The sequence below is a fragment of the Chelonia mydas genome, chromosome 14, assembly GCF_015237465.2.
Source record: "Chelonia mydas isolate rCheMyd1 chromosome 14, rCheMyd1.pri.v2, whole genome shotgun sequence".
NCBI classification, from domain to species: domain Eukaryota; kingdom Metazoa; phylum Chordata; order Testudines; family Cheloniidae; genus Chelonia; species Chelonia mydas.
This window is the reverse complement of record NC_051254.2, coordinates 8,854,797-8,876,944: the sequence shown is the minus strand read 5'-3', so window position 1 is coordinate 8,876,944 and position 22,148 is coordinate 8,854,797. Positions and strand designations below refer to the sequence as shown.

The window sequence follows — 22,148 nt, the reverse complement described above, 5'->3', positions numbered from 1 at the left end:
AAGTTGGTCACGCACTGTTTTAGACACTTCAATTTGAGTCACTGGCATGATCAGCATTTATTTATTCCTGTACAAACACAATGTTCAGTAACTGTTAAAGAGCAATAGCCAATTATGTACTCTCTCCTTCTACTACCTTGCAATTTATAGTATAGCAGCTCTATTAAGTAACTGAATAGAAACACAATTTCTAATTAGGGTACTGCAAAGCACCATCAGTCAGACTCTGAAAACAATATTTATAACTTTTATTCTGACTATAATATTTATACTCACGTCAACTTGCTCTTGGTCTCCGTTTCCTTTGGGAAAGGATACTTCCACTTAGTGATGCGTCCAACCTCCCCAGACATGAAGGTCAGGTAGCGCAGCGTTTCTATTCCCACATTTGTGTGCATTACTTTCCGTAGTCCTTCACGCTGCCAGATGTAAAAAGCTACCACCGGGGAACCATAATTCTGAATCCACAGCACATCCCCGGACTCACTATCCACAGTCACCACCAGCCCGTCTCCGTTAGATACAAAGTGGGACATTTCTAAAACATACAAATACACGAGGTTATTTGAGTCTCCTGCTTATTCATGGCTATAGTAACACACATACATTGGCAGTACTTGAACCTTGAATGAGCTACTAAAATCTGTTAGGGCTCGTCTACAAGAAGACGTAATCCATGGCAAGCCAGAGTGTGAATCTATAGTGCATTCACTGCACGCTAACTGGCTGTGTTAACCCTGCTACTACGCGCTAGTGCATGGCAGCAGGGTCTGCATGGCCAGTTAGTGCACAGCAAGCTACTGTGCTGTAGATTCACACCTTGGCTTGCCTCACACTAAGTCTCTGTGTAGACAAGCCCTTAAACTGGTTCATTTTATATTGAAAAAGACTAGCCCTAGTGAGTGGCTCAAGAGTTCTCGAAATTATCCTGATGTAAATACATTCTTCCCTCTCACCAGTAGAAATAATATATTGTTTAGTTTGGCTCCTCAGCATATACTTCTAAGGACTTGCAGACCTGCCTCCACACCACAGTGTCTCCAAACACACATTACAAGACAGCACACTCCTGTATAACTGGGAATTCCCAGCTAAGAGGCTGAAAGTTCTTCTGCGCTCTATTTTAAATGACCAGATTCAGAAAATATAGACAGCCCAATCCCGCAACACAATATGCTTGGGCAGGCCCCAGCACCTGCACACAGACCCCCTGAGTCAACGAATTATCGCATTGCAGGACTGGGGCCTTAACTGGGAATGAAACAGCATAACCATGTCATGCACACTTCTTTTTGATTACTTCCATTAGAAACAACTCTGACATTGATAAATTAGGCTGAAATATTCAAGATTTACAGGGAAACCCCAGTGACATTGGGATTTAATGCTACTTATTCCAGAGTCAAACATTTGTTTGTTTGTTTTAAAAAAAAAAACAGTATCAGCACTGAAAAGCAGCAGACATTTCCCAATAAGATGAAAGGGAAGGTAACTGATTCCATGTAAAATTTGCGATTTACCATAATTTTGGGGCTCACTCCCATTGTGCAATAGTTTGGCAAGGTGAAGAAATATCCACTAGGAATCAGAACTAGAAGGTTCTTGTTTTTATTTCTAACTCACTTACCTGATGCTCTCTTCCATACCACAGGACAAGTTTCAAATTTCATGTGTGTTTTAAAGTTATTCTCTCTAGATCACAACCAGGCAGTGCCATTTTCCTGATCCACATGAAGCCCCACTGTTTTTAATAAACTTAGCCCCAATAGTTATCTCTTCCAAAATTTCCCCTTCCTCACAATAGCTGTAAACAAACGTTATCATCGTCATTCATTCTGTGCTCAAACAGCAGGCACTGTAATTCTAGGGAGGATACGCTGTATTCTTCATACATAATTATTGTCCTACTCTAATAGTCATATTATTTTGCACTTTCACACTTGTTGAGATCGTCAGGTGGAAGTGCAAATCATTATCAATAGCATCAACGCTAATAATATTTTGCATCTCTCTAGTGATGTCCAACTGATGATGTAAACAAGCTTTACAAACATGATTTAAGCTTTTCAACCTCTTTATGTAGCAGGGAATTATCATCCCATTTTACAGCTATGGAAACTGAGGCACTGAGAGATTAGGTGACTTGCCCAAAGTCACACAAAAAATCTGTGCCAGAGCAGTAGGGCCATCCTTTCCCTGATTGGACAAGTTAAAGGATTGCCATATATGCACTCAGATTGAAGAAGCGACTCCAGGACTATGTGGCTGAATTGAGGGGGGGGAGGGTAAAAGGGGGGAGAAGGGAAGGGGGCAGGGCAGAGCAACTTAAAAAGATCAGTGTGTAGATACAGAGGCAGGGGGAGGGAGGAGCTGGTTCTGCCCATTGCAGAGAAAAATGTCAGGATATTGGAGCTATAGCAAAGTGAAAAAAAATGCAAAGGACAAGATCAAAGTTCTTACTGTATTTCACATCTTCATCAGGTACAGTGGCTGCATAATCAAAGTAGGTGGCATTCCATCGGAGCTCCTTATTTTTGGTATCATACATTGTAATAGTGTATTCTGTTAAAAAATACACACTCTGTGTAAATAATCCTTTGAGACAACAGAACTAGTCACCCGTCATGCCGGACACTTCTCAGGACAACACACATCCTGCTTTTCATGTTTTTAGCCTTCTTTTAGGTTTTTCCTGGCACTAAGAGATATAGTTACACCTCATGGAACTTAAAGACAAAACTAATTTCTGTTCCACTGAAATCTACTGCTCAAAAGGAAGCTCAGAAAACAAAAAGCAGTAGGCAGTGCTCCAATCCATGTTATCAGCTCTTTGTGCTTCTTCCTCGAAGACTTCTACTGTAGCATTCCTACCTAATTTTATCTACAACCAATCCCTGCATTTAAAAATTAGGTGCAATATGTTCTGTAACAGAATTTTCGCAATAAAGATCATTTTAAAAAATAGTTTTAAAAACAGATTAATCTACAGATCTAATGGCAAATCTGTAAACACAGCTTACAGAGAGACATCCCAAATATAGGTCTTTGGTCTATTTTAATCCTCTTCACCTAGAACGGAGCATTTGTATTTTCAGAATGACAGCTGCTGTCTCTCCATTTCCCCAACCCATTTATTCATGGGGACCAAAAGCTTCAGATGCAATCAGGGCTACAAAGCTGCTAGCATGGTACATCATTGAATTAACAGAATTTAAAAGCCACTTTGCTTGGGAGTCAGCCCCAGGAATCACTTACACAAACACCACTATATGCAGAAACCACACATTAGTCTGTGAATGTATAAAATGGCACATCTCCATTGCTATCTGAAGGCAAATCATTTTTTCTGTTTACATTGTAAAGCCACCACCTCCAGAAGTTATTCTAGGAGATTAAACAAACCTGAGTTTATTATCACAAGGTTATCCTTTGTGGGCCTGCACTAGCTTTAAAATGAACCCAAAAAGCCAAAAACTTTCTTTTAAGTGGTAGAGGGAAAAGTGTCTTACCGGTTCGCCCAAGATACAGGAGGGATGTTGATGGACAAAGGCTTTCTGCAAATGAAGACGTTAAGGTTTGCTGTTTCTCCCCGGTGACGAGGTCTATCACATACCAAATATCTTGCTTCTTTCCTGAAATCACCAGTTAAATTGCATTATTGTTCAGTCTGAAAATTACTCAGATACAAAATCCAGGCTCTTAAAAAAAGCTTTTTTGATTTGAGAAGTAGTTCTGTAGTGGGCCCATAGTTTGGGATTTTTTTCCATGGAAAATGTTTAGAAGTTTTTTTTTGTTAAACAAAATAATTTCAGACAATAGCCAAAACTAGAAACCAAACAACACTGTTGTCCCCTCATTTAACGTTACTGACTCCTAGCAGGTACTGGCAAGCATAGTGACAACATTTCTATGACATCTTTATAAGCACTATCATGTAAAATACGGTTATCACATTCACACTATCCAATTGGCAAATGGTTACTGAAGAGAGTTTTGAGGATTGAAAATCCTTATGCTAGGAGAGGAAGAAGACGGAGGTGCTGTTTGTTGTAGCACAGTATGGTGGGAAGGAATTATCAGTTTCTACACATGTAGGAACAGTACGACAATGGAACAGACTGCCTAGGGAGGTTGTGGAAGCTCCTTCGCTGGAGATTTTCAAAAGGAGACTGGAGTCATCTGTCTTGGATGTTTTAGACATACCAAATCCTGCATCTTGGCAGAGAGTTAAACTAGATGACCCTTGCGGTCCCTTCTAACCCTATGATTCCATGATTCCAAATTGATAAGGGATTTTAGTCCTAATAACCCAAATATCAGAGCCACAGTCTGTAGCAGCCTAGTTTAGAAGTGTCAAATAGTTAACCTGCTTTCCCCCCCCCAACAGTTTTCAACAGAGCGATGTGAACTGGAGACCTAGAAGGTAGGGAGAGAGTGCAGATTTCCTCCAGGTCTTAACAGATGTGGTGTCATCTCCAAAGATGCCAACCAGGCAGAATAACATAAATCCCCCTAACTATTAATGAATCAGGAGATCTGATTACAACATGGTTAAAAGCTGTAGTGTAGATTCAACCTAGCCATGACCATGTAACCAGGCTTCAGATTTGAACCATCCAGGACAGTACCCCAGTTCGATCTCGCCTACACCACAACTTAGAACCATGTTGTAACTCGATTTCCTGACTCAGTTATAGTTGTAATGTAGGCAGGGGCCTTTGGCTGGCTGAGGCAAGTATATTTATAAGCATGAGAAGGTGATTAAATATACCATATAACTGAGCTAAATATGTTTTTGTGTCACAGAATAAAGTTAATTACATTTTCTGTAGTGGGAGAGTAACTTTTTTTTTTTTTTTTTTTTTTTTAAAAGGCAATGCAGTGGTTTGAGAAGCTATTCTCCTTCTAAGGGAAGGCAGTTGACTTTTTATCTTCACATGTCAGTAAGTGCAAGATTCTCTATCAGAAAATATTACGAAAGGCTTTAATTAACAGCCAAGGCTGAGATGACATTTTCATGCAAGAGAGCTCTGTCTGGTTTAGGCAGTTTGTATTTGTCGGTTGCTGTTGAGTAATGTTGCAATCTTCTAAATCAGTTAACCCATGGAGAGATTAACTAGAACTTACCCATGTACAGAATCCCATCTGAACTGCGACAGGGTGATGCTTGCACTAGCTCAGGGATTGTAAATGGAAGTTTCTAGAAAAAAAAATGAAAAAGCTCATTTAAATCATAACATTTTTACACTTTGAAATTAGTGCGATTTTCCCAGTTGTGTTCAAGGGAACAGGGTACCAATACAGCTCATGTGGGGACTTCTCAGTGTTTTACTAGAAATGTAACAGGAATGGAGGAAATATTTATAGCACAGAAGACTAGAGGCCAGGACTCCTGGGTTTTATTCCTAACTCTACCACCACCTTGTGCACCATGTCCCAACACTGTGCTTTAATTCCCCCATCTGTTAATGAGTACACATATATTTACCTGCCTTGCAAGGGTGCAACATTAGCATTTGCAAAGCTCAGTGATCTTCATACAAACCGTGTTATTAAAAAGGCAATGAATTATTATGATCGCCAAATTCTATAATGCTCCTGGGCATGTATCACATCTACATATTTGGTGAACAACCTTCCAGGATTTTAAGAGGCCTTCATCAGGAAGAGAAAAGTGACAAACAGAAGTGTTGCACAAATACAAGAGAGGCCAGGACTTTAAACAGTGAAATTACTTCCATCTAGCTTGGAACATCTACAATGATGCATCCAACCCGAATATTTTTACCTGAGGAGATTAACAGGTGAAAGGAAACATGACGTTCAGGACCGATTGCTACCTAGATCTACCCACAAAGAACACCAAGAATACAAACACAAATTAAGGCCACGTATCTGGGTGCATTAGGAAAAAACCTGTCAGTAGATACTTCTCTGTTCAAAAATAAAAAAAAATGTTAAAGTTCTAAAAGGAAGTCATAGCGGCTGCCAGGAAAAGAAACTTGTGGGAAGCCAAACATTTTATCTGAGTTTCATCACAAAGCTGTTGCTTTACTCAAGTGTTCAGCTGACATCTGCGGGGTTGACTATTTCGATGCAAATATTTTGGAAGGGTTCACAGTTTAACCTGCTTACTAAGTCCTATAACAGCACCTGCTATTTGAGACAGCACAGAATCCACATTTATCCTAATATGGGTTGGACTTCTCAATAGGACTGCTAAAAATTTTATTTTTTTCAGGCCATAACTGTGTGTGCTGTATTGGATACCTCTCCCTCCCAGGATGCTATGAGGATTACTTAATATCTGGAGAGTGCTAAAGAAGTGGGGTTATCATCATCATCATTACATTAGCAAGTGCTACAAAAATATCAAAGGTGGGTCAAACGGGTCTGCCTTTTGTTGGTATCCTCAAGCCAAAGGGGTTTTCTGTAGTTCACAAGGAAGGCTGTAAATGTTGCCTGTCCTAAACTACAGGATGGCCCTTTGAACCAGAAAGCAGTGCAACTCGAATGTTGTCATTCCAGGAATTTGTATCCTAAAATTGGTACTGGCACTGAACAGTGTTTACTAGCCAATGTTGTCAGGCCTTCCCAAGAAATACTTGCTTCCAGTAAATGATTCAAAATGTGGGCAGCTTGCAGAACTTTACAACGCTGTCAGGAAAGCAGATAGTTGGGAAAGTAATTTAGGGACCTACCCTTTGTGCAATCTAATTAGGGCGCATGTGTAGACAGATTAGCAAACCAAAATATACTCACAGTTAAGCCTTCATTATTTTTGCCACCAAGTGTATATAAACTGCCATCGTTTGGGTCTGGAAGAAATGCTGGCCTATGAGTTAAATAGTGATTATAAATAAATTGAACACATTACACTTGTCACCAAACCAATAAGCAGCAATGGTCAGTGTGTGTGTCCTGGTGAAGACCATTTGACATCTGCTTGTTGACTTTAGAATATCTGGTTGTTCGAAACACTTATTAATTGAACATCAAAGAGAATGAATATCAGAACGGGCACAGCCTATTAAACCTAAACTATTGTCAATAGTGTTCCTAGTCCAACTGAAGCTGGGTTGACCAGTATGAATACAATGCCTTGCAGTATAGGGATCATAGTTCAAATCTAATTTATATATAGTGGCAATAAAACCAGCAGTAACATATACAAACAAAAGCAGCTCAAAAGCTGGGGGACAAAAAAGCCTGCCCAAGCCCCACTGCCCTGGGTGTGGAGGGGCCAAAGCCCAAGCACTTCAGCCCCAGGCAGGGGACCTGTAACCTGAGCCCCGCCACCCAGGGCTGAAGCCCTCAGGCTGTTGGGCTCAGACTTTGGCTCTGTGACCCCATTAAAATGGGGCCCCGACCCACAGTTTGAGAACCACTGAGATAAGGTACTGAAACTAAAGGTTTAGAATCTGAACACTGTTCCCCAGCAGGTTATTCTGTTTCCCAGGCTGTTCAAGTCAGTGATCCTGAAATAGGCATGGTTAACCTGCTTGTGTTCCAGACAGGTGCTCCAAGCATGGTTTTTGGAGAGAAACAGTCTGAAGGAAGGACATTTCATTTGAATCCTACAAACAGGGAAAGTTTTTAATCTTTAATCCCATGTCTGGTTACCTGTGGTATTTCAACAGTTCCCTATTTTAAACTAAAACCAAACTTCATGATGTCAGTGAAAAATCAAACAAGCAATAGAGGGCTGAAGTAAACAGAGAAAGAGAGACTTACTCTTCCACGTGTGTTGGCACCTGGAGTACAGGATCTGCACAAACAGAACATGCGGGAGTCAATGTATAGGCAATTAAAAGTCATGAACTCACACCAACCCCAGGATTGACCATTTTGCGAGCCACGTTGGGTGTTTAAGGGAGTCATCCATAGGAATGTATAGCATCATAACATAGCACCCATCTGATAATGCAAACAGGGCTTGTAATTTATTGTATACCTCTGTAAGCATCAGCAGGGCACTTTTGCTCCCTCTAAAGCTACCTTTGTACTCAGTCCTATCCCGCATTCCTCATTCTCAATACATAACTCCCCAAACCATCAACAGAAGGGGATTCGCATGAAGCAGCAGTGTCACATCATGTCATGAGTCATCTCTATATCTTTCCTTGGCCACAAGCACACTACATTGCATGTAAAGGCACCTTTCTAGAGTGCAAAAAACTACCTCTTCTTCTAAAAACAACTTCCTTCGTGTCTGGTCCTTGGCTGCCCAGAAGGAAGCTGATCAGAATTCCCAAGCAGCCACAATGACAGGATTCCACCATCAATTTTATTTAAACACATGTAAACATTCATTAATGTTATCGGGTCGTGGAGAATAGAGAGAGGATAATAGAAATCTTAATGTCTGAATGCAAAAGGTCCTGCTTAATGCCTCTTTCATCTGTTTTTTATGATCACTCACTATTCTGTGTCTAAGCAGGCAGGCAAGCATATACTTCCTTAGCAAAGTTCACACTTAATTTATGATGCAACTTGTAAACCGAGGACTTGGTTCTGCTCCCATTGAAAACAGCAGCAACACAGCCACTGATTTAAGCAGGAAGCAGATAGAGACTTAAACATCCTACTCCAAGGGAAAATACATGGGATATGGAATAATATACCAAATTAAAATGTCACTGAAAAAAAGCCACAGTGTCCCAAGAACCTCCTTCACACCTGTCTGTGACAGAAAGGATCATCTGAACACTTTAGGAAAAGTTCATGTACATGATTTCTCCATGTAAATGATTTTCCCCAAACGTCCATTATTCACCACCTCAGCATTGCCAGCTCTCACAATTTTACTACACGTCTCGCAGTGTTTAGTATTTTTCTTGAAGCCTGATCCCGGATTCCCTGGGATTCCGTGACAATTACAGCTTTCATTTTAAAAAGGGAATTTTTCGACCTTTTGGATGCAGACGAAAGCTTGAAAACACGATTCCTAAAAGCTCTCACAAGCAGGCACATTAAAAAAAAAAAAAAAAAGGCTGAGCTGCTTGTTTTTTTAATCTTCTGATTTTTTTAGGCTCACCCTCATACTCTTTGGGGGGCCTGAGATTTGAAGGCCTGGGGTTGACAATACTGGTACCAACAGAGATACCCAAGTGTGCAGCATATACTCTTGTGTGCAGCATTTGAAAGAGCTGAGTGAAAGCATTTGTGTGCAAAAAGCATGCATCCTCCACCCTCATCTGTAAGAAAGTTCCTTAAATAAACCAGAAGGTAGGGATCACAACAGGTTCTTGCTCCCAAAAGATAAAAATTTAAAATAATTCAATCAATAAAGAAAACAGATTAAACAGACCAAACAAGCTACTGCAAAAAGCAACTCTTATTTATCTTTTACACCAGTTCTCTCGTCACACACACACACAGAAACAAAATGATGCAAGAGGAAGGAAATAAGGGCTCAAACATTCACTTATGAGAGACTTTGATTGGGAAGCTGGCACATGTACTAGAGATTTCAAATACACTACAGTAATAGCAGAGCTATGCAAGATAAGGGCAACAGACTCATGATTCAGGGTGCCTGTGGACCCCCTGAAGTCCCTCCACTCCCCATGTATTGCAGTGCACACACTGCTAGATCTGAAGAACAGTAGCAGAGCTTCCCCCACACCTTCAGCCATTTCTTCCGTTCCACTAAACGACCCCACAGAGCAACGGAGTTCAAAATGCAACAGGATCCAGAGTTTTGTTTGCTTTTTGAAACCTAAAAGATGACTGAATAGGTTCTTTCTTAAAGCAGACAGAGCAATTTAATTCAAAAGCACGTAAAGCTTCTGGAAGAAACCCAATTCATGGGTATGAAGCCAGCACTCTGTTATGCTGTTGAGCAATTTTACACTTGTAGATTAGATCGCCCAGGGAGGCCATGGCAATAAAGTGTTGATGCTCCCTACACACTAGCCCAGGGGTTCTCAAACTGGGGGTTGGGACCCTTCAGGGGGTCACGAGGTTATTAGATGGGGGGGTCACGAGCTGTCAGCCTCCACCCCAAATCCTGCTTTGCCTCCAGCATTTATAATGGTGTTAAATATATTTTTAAAAAGTGTTTTTAATTTATAAGGGAGGGGGGGTCGCACTCAGATGGGTCATCAGTACAATAGTTTGAGAACCACTGCACAAGCCTGTATGTGTCATGGAAAGCAGAAACCAGGACACTACCTCCTTAAATCAATCATTTACTTAAAGATGAACTATCATAGCTATTATGGTTGGTCGCGGCAGGACAGGGATAGTGTTTAGACAAGAGCTAGAGTTGGCAATATAATGTACTGCTATATCTGATTTGTTGTGGACCCAAGTGCCACAGCAAGGAGCTCCAAAAGCAATTATGTTTCAAAGACCTTTGAAATAGTACAACTAGGAATCACGTAGCTGCTCTATCAGAATAATTTTTCCACCCAACTGCATAGAACAACAAACTGCAACAACTCCTTTCCATCTGTTCGGGGGAGAAAATGGTCTGAACAAACCCAATTTTTTCAATCTTCCCTCATAGGTCATGTTTTCTAGACCCTTAATCATTTTTGTTGCTCTTCTCTGGACTTTCTCCAATTTGTCAACATCTTTCCTGAAATGTGGCACCCAGAACTGGACGCAATACTGCAGCTGAGGCCTAATCAGCACGGCGTAGAGCAGGAGAATTATTTCTCATGTCTTACTTACAACACTCCTACTAATACATCCCGGAATGATGTTCATAGAATATCAGGGTTGGAAGGGACCTCAGGAGGTCATCTAGTCCAACCCCCTGCTCAAAGCGGGACTGATCCCCAACTAATGTTCACTTTTTTTGCAACAATGTCACATTGTTGACTCATATTTAGCTTACGGTCCACTATGACCCCCAGATTCCTTTCTGCAGTACTCCTTCCTAGGCAGTCATTTCCTATTTTGTATGTGTGCAACTGATTGTTCCTTCCTAACTGGAATACTCTGGATTTGTCCTTATTGAATTTCATCCTATTTACTTCAGACCATTTCTCCAGTTTGTCCAGATCATTCTGAATTTTAATCCTATCCTCCAAAGCACTTGCAACCCCTCCCAGCTTGTTATCCTCTGTAAACTTTCCATCTAAATCCATCTAATACAGGGGTTCCCAAACTTGGTTCATGGCTTGTTCAGGGTAAGTCCCTGTCGGATCACGAGATGCTTTGTTTACCTGAGCGTCCGCTGGTACGGCCGCTCACAGTTCCCAGTGGCCGCGGTTCGCCGTTCCCGGCTAATGGGAGCTGTGGGAAGCTGATTTCCAAATCAGCTCCTCACTGAAGATGCATAGCAAAGAAAAAGCATGAGATGCCTGATGTAGGGTTTGGTTCAACTCAACAATAAAAAAAACAAAGACCCCTGTGAAGTAAAGAGTGATCAGAAACCATAAGTGTCCATCTGAATCCAGATGAGACAGCCTAAAGGGAGAAAGAGATAGGACCCCATAGGCTAAGGTATTTATAGTCACAATGACCTCACAAGAAGGGGAAAAAATTGTTATTTGGTGATATGAGAGCATCATAAATCAGCAGTAAATGGCAAACGCTTCTGTTAAGTCAAACTTTAATTCAAATGTTACAAGCACTGCTTGAGGCACACACCAAGTGACTTTGCAAGTTCTTGATGAACTGATTATGTACAGAAATTTCTGATGTGGGAAGACATAAGCTGCCTTTGGTAATTTCAAAGATTTATATTGTCAGTCTATCTTCAGCAACAGTACTTGAGCAATGCTGCCAAAAGCCCTATCTATGATCATCGCTTCCTCAAGTGATCGCTCACGATGATAAACCTGTACACTTTGGTTTTGAAATGGTATATTTGTTTTTTGGGTTTTTATTAAACTCAGTACAACATTATGCATTTTAAAAATCACTTACTCCCTACTCTAGACAAGGTCTTCGGTGACTATTTCTTGCCTCAACTCTTCCTTTAAACTTTTCAGAAATTTTTAGTCTAAGGGTCTCTTATTTATCTGAATGTGAGGAGTAAGCCCATTGACAAACCTGGTGTATAACTGGTGAGATCTGAATCAAGTTTCAACTTTTCTATTACACTATTTACTGACATACTATAGCATGCACTCAAAGATAATTCCAAACGTCACCTTTAATTTAGAGGTTGCTCTAATCTTACTGCCAAAATCCATCATTATGTGTTACTTTACAACTTGCTTCTAAACGGAACAGGAAAGGATGTGGTGCTTTTTCTTTGTACAGATTAGTATTTCGGGTTTTTCAGCTAATGTACAGCTGCAGGAATGGTCAGAAGGTTAGATTCTAATCTGGAGTGTCTGCATCTGGCTTGTCCACAACCTTAGGCAAAGAGAGTTGTAGCTCTTCTCTCCCCACAAAAAAATTAGAAGAATTCAATTACAAACAGCGTAAGTTCCATAAAGTATTTGTGGACTAAAAGACCCTGAGTTCAACTCATCTTCTAATGCTGGAGAACCTCCTCAAGAGGCATGCGCTTCAAGGCTCAGCTCGAAGTAAAGCTCCCCTCCCCCTTTCCTACTACCTAAGGGCTCTTAACCCAAGAATATGCTGCGATTTTATCTACCAACTGTAACTAAGCAATATAAGAGAAGGAACATGTGTGTGTTCCTATCTCTTATGTTGTCTCTTACACACACACACACACACACACACACACACACAGCTTAAGCTCAGAACTTGGTGAAGCTGTTAGAGAAGAGTGTCAATCGTGACAATTTCATCAACCAGTAGTACTCCCTTCAAGATACTGAACAATCTCACAACACCAGAAATCCAATTCATGTCATCTCACCTTCCTCAATCAGTCTTTCCTGTTGCATGTCCCCAAATATGGAAAGAAAGTCTTGTAATGCTATGAAAATAATGAGCTCTACAGTGATGTAAAAAGTATGTTGTCTAGTACTTCAGTTAGATCCTTATAAAGATATCACCACGACTGTGAGAAAGTTCTTAAAACTTTCTTTCCTGGCATCGTGATTTCAAGCTCCATCTCAAAGAAAGGGAACTAGTGATTCCAGCTTTTACTTACCCCCTCAGTGATGGTAATTTGATTTAGTAAATAGTCAAAATTAGCAAGGCAGGTGGACTAGATTAAGATGTTCTACTTAAGGGGCATGAAATTTTGTAGTACTTACTGCACAAAAAAACAAAACCAAACACCAATCCCATTAATGGCCTCCTAGAACATTGCCTAAATGTCCCATATGAACCATAAGAAACAGCTGCCTATGTATCAAAAATACAGATCTGATTCATTTTCACTCCAGAGGCTGCTTGCAGCAGAGCATAACCTGACTGAGGAAAATCTTTTCTGTTCCTTTACCCGTAATACAGTCTATCCAGAAAGACGGGCTATGCACATCCACTTGTCTCAATTCATCTGTTGAAACAAATTTTCTGATTTCCTTAACACTTACATTATCTTTAACTAAAGTTTAAATGCCCTTGTGAAACTTCCTTCACATGAAAGAGGGCGAACTTTTCTTACTCTCTGTCATGTGGTTTGGTTGATATCTCATCTTCTGGTAGCTCCAATGTTAGCACAAGCAGACTAGTAAAATAAAGAAGACTAGCCTACCAGAACTGAAGTCAAGTTTTTTCTACCTAATGGGCTAAAATGAAGAAGGCCCCTGTCGCAGTTACTAGGCTCTTTGAGTGCACCCCACTCAGGTCTTGGGCCTCGAGCCATCACTTCTCTCTTGGGGTGGAATCACATAATTCTTCCACTCTCAGACCAGACCCTGGGCTGCAGTTTCCTGTGATCAACCGTGATTACCTCTGCAGGCCTGACTTATCTTCGTGCCTACAGTTCCATTTCCTCTGGGAACAATGACAGCAATAACCAGTAACTAGATAGCTTCCTTAAAGAAATGTATTATTTATTTAGAACCAAAGTATTTAAGAGAAAATGGATCTTAAAACAATAAACCCGTCTAGATGCATGCCTGCTTCTGCCTGAGGCTCACCATTCCCCGAACCTAGGAAAGACCCAGCTCCTTCAAACTCCAGCCTCTCTCTGTGTCAGCCTGACAACTACCCCCCATCCCCCCCCCCCCAAGTCTTTTTAACTGTTCAGTGTCCCTTTGATCACTAGGCTCCCAACGTGGCAAAGCTGTCTCACCTGAAACTGGAGCCTGGAAGTATGTCCTTGTCCTGTAATTGCTCCCCATATTTGTTGGGAGATTTTCTTATCTACATCTATTGTGCTGCTTTCCTGCTTGTTTTTTTGCATAGTGCCCCTATTACACTAGATCAAAACATTCATATAATTCAATATATAACAACACTTCACTGACCATTACACAACATAATTACATCTCACTATTCCTAGATTATTAAACACAGCAGCTGCACGTCTGCCACAGTCCTGTCAAAGCCCTCAAAAGTAAAGCTAACTCACCGAGTTGAGAGATGGAAAAAATGATCGGCGGGGTCATTCAGTGCATAGCCCTAATGATGCGGGAGTAGAAAATAATTTATTCCTTGACATTTAACCAGTTTCCAGTTTTGCAACTCTTTTCAAAAAAGATCTTTACTATTACAAAACCATCGGCTGGAAAAATAAAGGGTTATGAAATAAGAGGTTACTTCTAGATTCCCTCTGAGGGCCCACTTACAAGAAGAACAAAGTCAGGGGGCCCGTTTACATAATGATTGCCCCTGGTTTTACCTCATTAAATGGGGCCCAGTTATATCTCATTGGCAACAACATTATAACCAGGCAGCAGTCAAATGCCCTGACCCAGTTCTGCTTGTATTGTACTGTAGATGGACCCTACTAATGACAGACTAAATTAGTCTGGAATAATTCTAGACAGCATTTTGAAGGCACAGCCTGGGATTTTAAAGTAAAAAAAAAAAAAACAACCACCCTGCCATATTTGTATTATTTGAGAATAATTCCTAGCAAATGGCATAATGCTAAAAGCTGTATACAAACATCTATCGCTTTACATTCTCTCTATCTGCCCCATAAAAAAGTAAGATAAGGAGCGATTTGCCCTTTGACAGTTCTTTTTAAATGCATGAGATATCACTGCAGATTTCCATCCCTTTAATGTGCCTCTAGGTTGAACAGAAACACATGAAAACAGTGACTGAAAAAGGAGAAGTGGCAGATTCTGAAACAGCAACTGAACTAGTTGCTGCCACAGTGGAATGAACTGGAAAAAACGGTTTCTGAGCTAGGGTCTCATCAGAAGACGTGAACTAATGGACTGGGCTAAAAAGTGTGTGTCATCCCAGCTAAGTGTTGCAACTTCTTTCAAAAAGATTAGAGACACTGACTCACAGTCCTCTGGAGTTTGCTAAGGACAGAGGAATTGATTGCTTTCATGGATGTAACAGTTTCTCTTTCTAAAGTCCCTATGGGTTTTAATCTTTGGATCTGCAATTCTGTACCAAACAATGTTCCAAGGCTCGGAATTATTATTATTTTACAGTAGGATCTATAGATCCCAACCTGAGCCCACTAACAGTGCTTGAAATATAAATTATAAAAAGGGCCCAAACCTGCAACTTCTATTCATGAATCCTTAACTTCAATGGGCTAGTCATGTCAGTAAGGTTTTGGAGGATCAAGATCCTTTTTATAATTTATATTGACAACTGTTACTATGCCCATCATTGTGCAGAAAAGAACATACAGTCCCTGCCCCAAAAAGCTTACACTCCAAATTAGACAAGACACTATACTAGCTAGGGAGGCAGTATGGAGAGGGTGCTGGACTGTGACTCTGGAGACCTGGCTCCATTTCTGGCTCTGCCACTGATCTGCTGGATGACCTTGGGCAAGTGCCTCTATCAGGCAGGTGGGTCTGGTCAGCTCTGGCAAGCTGTCCACCCAGGAGATAGAAAACCAAGAACATCTGGCCTGGCTGGCTGATTTGTAACAGTTGTGCCAATCACACATACTCTAAGAGTCTTCACACTGACTCTGACGAGTGGGATAAGGCGAAGGCAAAGCAAGCAAGCAACCTTCACTGGCAATAGATATAGCCTCAAACCTGTGCATGTTGTATATTCCTTTGGAAAACACTTCATGGAATAAGTGGATTGTAGGTAGGTAGGGAGAAGGATCATTTGGGGCAAAAGGGCAAGGAGACTGTTCCAACCAGGACAGCGACAAAGGATGCACAGAAATAAACTGGAGAAGGACAAAGACAACATATACCCAAAATAGCACCCTGAAACACTACATACTTAAATTCTTCACTGTTGAAGATGCTGCTTATTAACATAAAGTCACATGTTAACAGACTAGCCCAGAGTGCTTTTTGGGGAGGAAGGGGGGGAGAGTACTTCTTACGAAACACCTTCTGAACAAAGACCACTGACATAAGACTTTTTAAAATACAGACCATTAAATTGATGACATTCAGGGGAGAACCATTCTTCAGATCTGATCTTGCCAGTTGGCTCTGGGCCGCCTACTGTAACGCTCTCAGATTTCTCATCTGCACTTTTTCTCCAGCTCAGTCTTCCCTGCTCTGAGAGATTTCCTTTCCTTCATTGTGGCACAGATTATAGTTTTGTGACCAAAGCAGGAGGCTGCCCAATAAGTCACTCGTAGGCTCATTACTGGCTGCTTGAGGGTAATGGATTCCATCTTCTTCTATAGAAAGAATACTGCATAGTTGTCAGATATGTTTAGTCAAAAGAACATAAAGAATAGAGTCTGAACTGCTGCATCCTAGCCTTGCAACACAAACTAAGGAGGTGACACAGAAGTAGCATCAGCAGCAATGCCATCTCTAACTGCAGAGCCCCACCGTTTTAAAAGAAAGAAGATGACCTTTCAATCCGGAGAGTTTTAATTGATTAGTTCCCTAAGACATTGTAGATACAGATTCCAATCAGAAGGGTGAATGTTCACATTTTATGAGCAATAATGGTATGAAAAAAAGTAAAAACGGAAAGAGCTGCAACTCTTTCAAGCTAACATGGAGACTGCTCAACAGCTTGTGAAAAGTGCAACTTTACATTGCCTGGATTTTGCCCTAATCATAACTTTGTTTAAATGATTTTTGTTTGGTGCAGTGGCCTGATTATACCCAAGTTAGATTCTCAGTCTCTGGATTCCGCAGACAGGCTGTCAGTACTGAGGAAGCTTGCTTGGTGTCCTGATGATGGTGAGAGGAGAAGATAAGGAAGCGTGTCACACCGCTCAGAACTAACCACTCCTTTTTTGGATCAGAGATGGCACTTCAGGGACTTGTTCAGAAGTGATGTCCACACCCTGGAGCCTCAGAATGCTACGGCTGGACTGTTTGGGGCTCCAGCAGGGACAAAGGCTCTTCCGGAATGGGACTACCATTTTTTTTTCTATTAACTCTAGGACCATCTTTGTGAAGTGCATGTGATGATGCAACAGCAGTTACATGGCCAGTCGCTGAGGGCCCAATCCTGCAAAGTGCTGAGCACCAGCTCCTGACTGAAACCAATGGAACCTGAAGGCACTCAGCACCTTGCAGTAACTGAGCCCACAGTTCACACTGCAGATAACTGTATAGTGTGTGCTTTCCTTTCTAAGCTATTGCCTCTCTCACTGTTTATTGACAGTTGATTTGTGCTGCACATGGGGAGAAGAGAGCCGGAGCATTCAAATCACCTTTCTTGGCAGCACTAGATGAGGACAGGAAACTCAAACAGGTTATTGTGGTGATAAGAGGCACTAGTTCATTTACTTTGCATTCCTGTAATAGGTTTTAGTGCTAATCAGGACAAACTATAAATGGAAAGATGTTCATGTTTGTTTAAGCACTACTAGAACGGGAATAACCTCCCTTCCTGATACTGAGTTTCAGCACATGAAGACACATGGCTGTTTGTTTTTAAACAAGAAGGTACTATACAATTGGTCATGCTAAACACCTAACCTTTTAAGTGTAATAACAAAACCCTATGTCACTGATAAACGATTTCACTGTGCTGTAGGTGACCTCCAGAGTATCTCAAGTCATGTGAACAACCACATATGCTTAATTTTCCGATATCTAGGGTACAAAGCAGCTGTCCGAGAACCCAGGCAGTATGTGCAACTTAGAAGTTTCACAGAAAGTTTTGTATGCGTTACAAACTTATAGTTAACAGAGACAGACAGCATGACATATGGTAAACATGCCAAATTCAGTACTAATATTACAGTTCTTCTGGTATTAAACCCAGCATTAGAGCAGGATGGTAGCTGGTTAGCCAACTCTGATGTTGGGCTCCCAGTACTGCAACTGTCACACATCTTTCATGTGGGCTTTTCACCAATCTGGTAGCAACCAACGGAAGATTCAGAAATGACAATTTCAGTTAGAAATCTAATCTCCAAATTCAATTCCCAGGTCATTCATGTAGTTCCTTGCCTGTTGAGATTTCACAAGTTCACTAAACTAACCCAGAAGAATGCAGCTTGTTTTTAAATGTATTACCATATATTTGTGCAGTGAGGTTTGTGGTTTTCATTGTCATATAGAACCAAACTGGTGGGTGATAAGCACTTCACAAAACATTAGTTGGGTGTACTGCACATAGATAAGGATCCAGAATATTAAATAGTCAATAAAATAAAACTAGCACGACCAGACTGGATAATCCAGTTCTATAGGACATTAATGTACCACAACAACAAAAAACCCAACCCCCAGTGGTGTTTTGCAACTTTTTTTTTTTTTTTTTTTATAAGGAAGAGTAACTTAAACAATCTGGACTTAAACTAGTGTCCTCTCTTATTTTCATCAGTTAGGTACCCTCATCCCTCCTCAGAGGCACCTAACCTCTTCCCCTTAATAAGACTGCTTACAAGTAAAGGCCAACTACTGCACTGAGTTTATACAAGCGAGTCAAACTCTACATAGGACAGGTCTATACACTTATATTCACATATGCTGTGTTATGTCAGCATAGGTTAAAGTTTTTCTTAATATTAATATAGCTACAAGCCACAAAGCAATCGTGAATTGAGAGAGTAGTAATTTTCATTCGTCTAATCAAGAATGCTCAGGGATAGAGGGGATCTCCGTACAACATTTACATGGGTGAAAATACTGGTATAGAGGGGGGAAAAATTGTGAGGATACCCATAAACTGAGATTCCTGAAATTTCTGGCTCACTAGCTTAACATTTCCTACTCTACTGTGGATAAGAGGGGTTTAAAAAGTGCTCATTTTGCTCTTATAAAAATAACTGCTTGTTTGCTAGAACTACATTCAAACAATGAACAGTCTCATAAAGACAGAAGAACTGGTTTGGACCACAGAGATCAGACTAGCACAGTCCTTCGCCACCAATTCAGCCTGCCGACTGAAAGGGCAACTGGTTTACAAACACTGAGTAGAATGATGCAATCACTGTGACAGCATTTCATTTAGCTGCTTTCTAATGGATTTCCAAAAGGTGAGGAGAAAGGGCTACATCTCAAATATCTCTTTCACATGTAATCAACCACCAGAGTCCAACCACAACCATTTTATTTTGTATTTAATGCCATGTTTTCATGAAGAAAAAACTGATAAAAGCTATTCTTAAAAGAGCCTCTTTCTTATTATTTTATGTATTAAATTATAAGACTGTGCAGTCCCTAGCACACAACTTGTTCAACGTCAACTATGACAGACCTGAACCATTAAACTTGTGTTATCCCTAGTGCCATCTCCCTCAGGCACACAGCAGAGACAAGAGAGGACCTTTATACCCTGCCCTTTAGGTCAACAGACAGGCTTTATTGTACCAGTGGGAGAAGCATACTCCAGGGTTAAGAGCCTTCCACTACAAATCTTTTGCCTCCAGTTCCCAGTATATCGGCAGAAGAACCCCAGGGAACCTCTATTCTATTCTAATCAGAGGCTTATAAGGCACCCATCATGCCATAGTATTTGGGTGCCTACTCAAGATTCTTATACCATGACTCAGTTGCCATGGTGGCACATACAGAGAGTGACTCTCTTTCAAGTAATCAGAAGCCTATCTGTGTACAGTTTTATAAATCAGACTCAACACTTCCAATCACATCTGAAGCAACCATAGAGCTATTGCAGTATTCAGAGAATTAGTGCAATACATTCCCTGCTATGCTCCCCCACAGCTGGATGTGGGGAAAGCTATGTACTGGAGCAGTGCTTTGTGTAATCCAATCTGGAAGGGACAAAGGTACTAAAAAAATCCTTGCATAATGACAGGTTTCAGAGTAGCAGCCGTGTTAGTCTGTATCCACAAAAAGAACAGGAGGACTTGTGGCACCTTAGAGACTAACAAATTTATTTGAGCCTAAGCTTTCGTGAGAGTGAGCTGTAGCTCACGAAAGCTTAGGCTCAAATAAATTTGTTAGTCTCTTAGCCCTGGTCTACACTAGGAGTTGAGGTCGAATTTAGCAGTGTTAAATCGATTTAACCCTGCACCCGTCCACACGATGAAGCCCTTTTTTCCGACTTAAAGGGTTCTTAAAATCAATTTCCTTACTCCACCCCCAACAAGGGGATTAGCGCTTAAATCGGCCTTGCCAGGTCGAATTTGGGGTACTGTGCACGCAATTAGACGGTATTGGCCTCTGGGAGCTAGCCCAGAGTGCTCTATTGTGACCGCTCTGGACAGCACTCTCAACTCAGATGCACTGGCCAGGTAGACAGGAAAAGGCCCGCAAACTTTTGAATTTCAATTTCCTGTTTGCATGGTCACCTGCAGCTTGCCACACTGGCCAGAGCTCATCAGCAGAGGTGACCATGATGGAGTCCCAGAATCGCAAAAGAGCTCCAGCATGGACCGAATGGGAGGTACGGGATCTGATCGCTGTATGGGGAGAGGAATCCATGTTATCAGAACTCCGTTCCAGTTTTCGAAATGCCAAAACATTTGTCAAAATCTCCCAGGGCATGAAGGACAGAGGCCATAACAGGGACCCGAAGCAGTGCCGCGTGAAACTGAAGGAGCTGAGGCAAGCCTACCAGAAAACCAGAGAGGCAAATGGCCGCTCCGGGTCAGAGCCCCAAACATGCCGCTTCTATGATGAGCTGCATGCCATTTTAGGGGGTTCAGCCACCACTACCCCAGCCGTGTTGTTTGACTCCGTCAATGGAGATGGAGGCAACACAGAAGCAGTTTTTGGGGACGAGGAAGATAATGATAATGAAGTTGTAGATAGCTCACAGCAAGCAAGCAGAGAAACCGATTTTCCTGACAGCCAGGAACTGTTTCTCACCCTGGACCTGGAGCCAGTACCCCCCGAACCCACCCAAGGCTGCCTCCCGGACCCGCCAGGCGGAGAAGGGACCTCTGGTGAGGGTACCTTTTAAAATACTACACATGGTTTAAAAGCAAGCATGTTTAATGATTAATTTGCCCTGGCATTTGCGGCTCTCCTGGATGTACTCCCAAAGCCTTGCAAAAGGTTTCTGGGGAGGGCAGCCTTATTCCACCCACCACGGTAGGACACTTTACCACACCAGGCCAATAGCACGTACTCGGGAATCATTGTAGAACAAAGCATTGCAGTGTATGTTTGCTGGCATTCAAACAACATCAGTTCTTTATCTCTCTGTGTTATCCTCAGGAGAGTGATATCATTCATGGTCACCTGGTTGAAATAGGGTGCTTTTCTTAAGGGGACATTCAGAGGTGCCCGTTCCTGCTGGGCTGTTTGCCTGTGGCTGAACAGAAATGTTCCCCGCTGTTAGCCATGGGGAGGGGTGAGGGGCTAGCCACGTGGTGGGGGGAGGTAAAATGCGACCTTGGAACGAAAGCACATGTGCTGTGTATGTAATGTTAACAGCAAGGTTTACCGTGAAAGAGTGTACCCATTCTTCTGTAAAATGTGTCTTTTTAAATACCACCGTCCCTTTTTTTTTTCCTCCACCAGCTGCATGTGTTTCAAGGATCACAGGATCTTCTCCTTCCCAGAGGCTAGTGAAGATTAGAAGGTGAAAAAAACGCACTCGTGATGAAATGTTCTCTGAGCTCATGCTGTCCTCCCACACTGACAGAGCACAGACGAATGCGTGGAGGCAGACAATGTCAGAGCGCAGGAAAGCACAAAATGACCGGGAGGAGAGGTGGCAGGCTGAAGAGAGGGCTGAAGCTCAAATGTGGCGGCAGCGTGATGAGAGGAGGCAGGATTCAATGCTGAGGCTGCTGGAGGATCAAACTAAAGTGCTCCAGCGTATGGTTG

At 41.6% G+C, this 22,148-nt stretch overlaps 1 protein-coding gene and 1 long non-coding RNA gene across 3 annotated transcripts in view; one reads left to right on the top strand and one right to left on the bottom strand.

The window, feature by feature from the left end:
* ERN1 (endoplasmic reticulum to nucleus signaling 1) overlaps nt 1-22,148 on the bottom strand; it is a 62,287-nt gene that overhangs the window by 15,203 nt on the left and 24,936 nt on the right. The window contains exons 3-8 of one of the 2 annotated variants that reach the window (XM_037914295.2): nt 7,735-7,768; nt 6,763-6,835; nt 5,128-5,200; nt 3,510-3,632; nt 2,461-2,562; nt 277-538 (exon numbers count right to left, since the gene is read on the bottom strand). In XM_037914295.2, coding sequence (XP_037770223.1) covers nt 277-538; nt 2,461-2,562; nt 3,510-3,632; nt 5,128-5,200; nt 6,763-6,835; nt 7,735-7,768 — 667 coding nt within the window. The remainder of the gene's footprint in view (nt 1-276; nt 539-2,460; nt 2,563-3,509; nt 3,633-5,127; nt 5,201-6,762; nt 6,836-7,734; nt 7,769-22,148) is intronic. The other variant, XM_037914296.2, reaches the window with a different exon arrangement.
* Nucleotides 3,627-20,222, top strand: LOC119567624. The gene is made up of 3 exons (XR_006285658.1): nt 3,627-4,943; nt 6,242-6,378; nt 17,038-20,222. It is a non-coding gene; the product is annotated as an uncharacterized LOC119567624 (long non-coding RNA).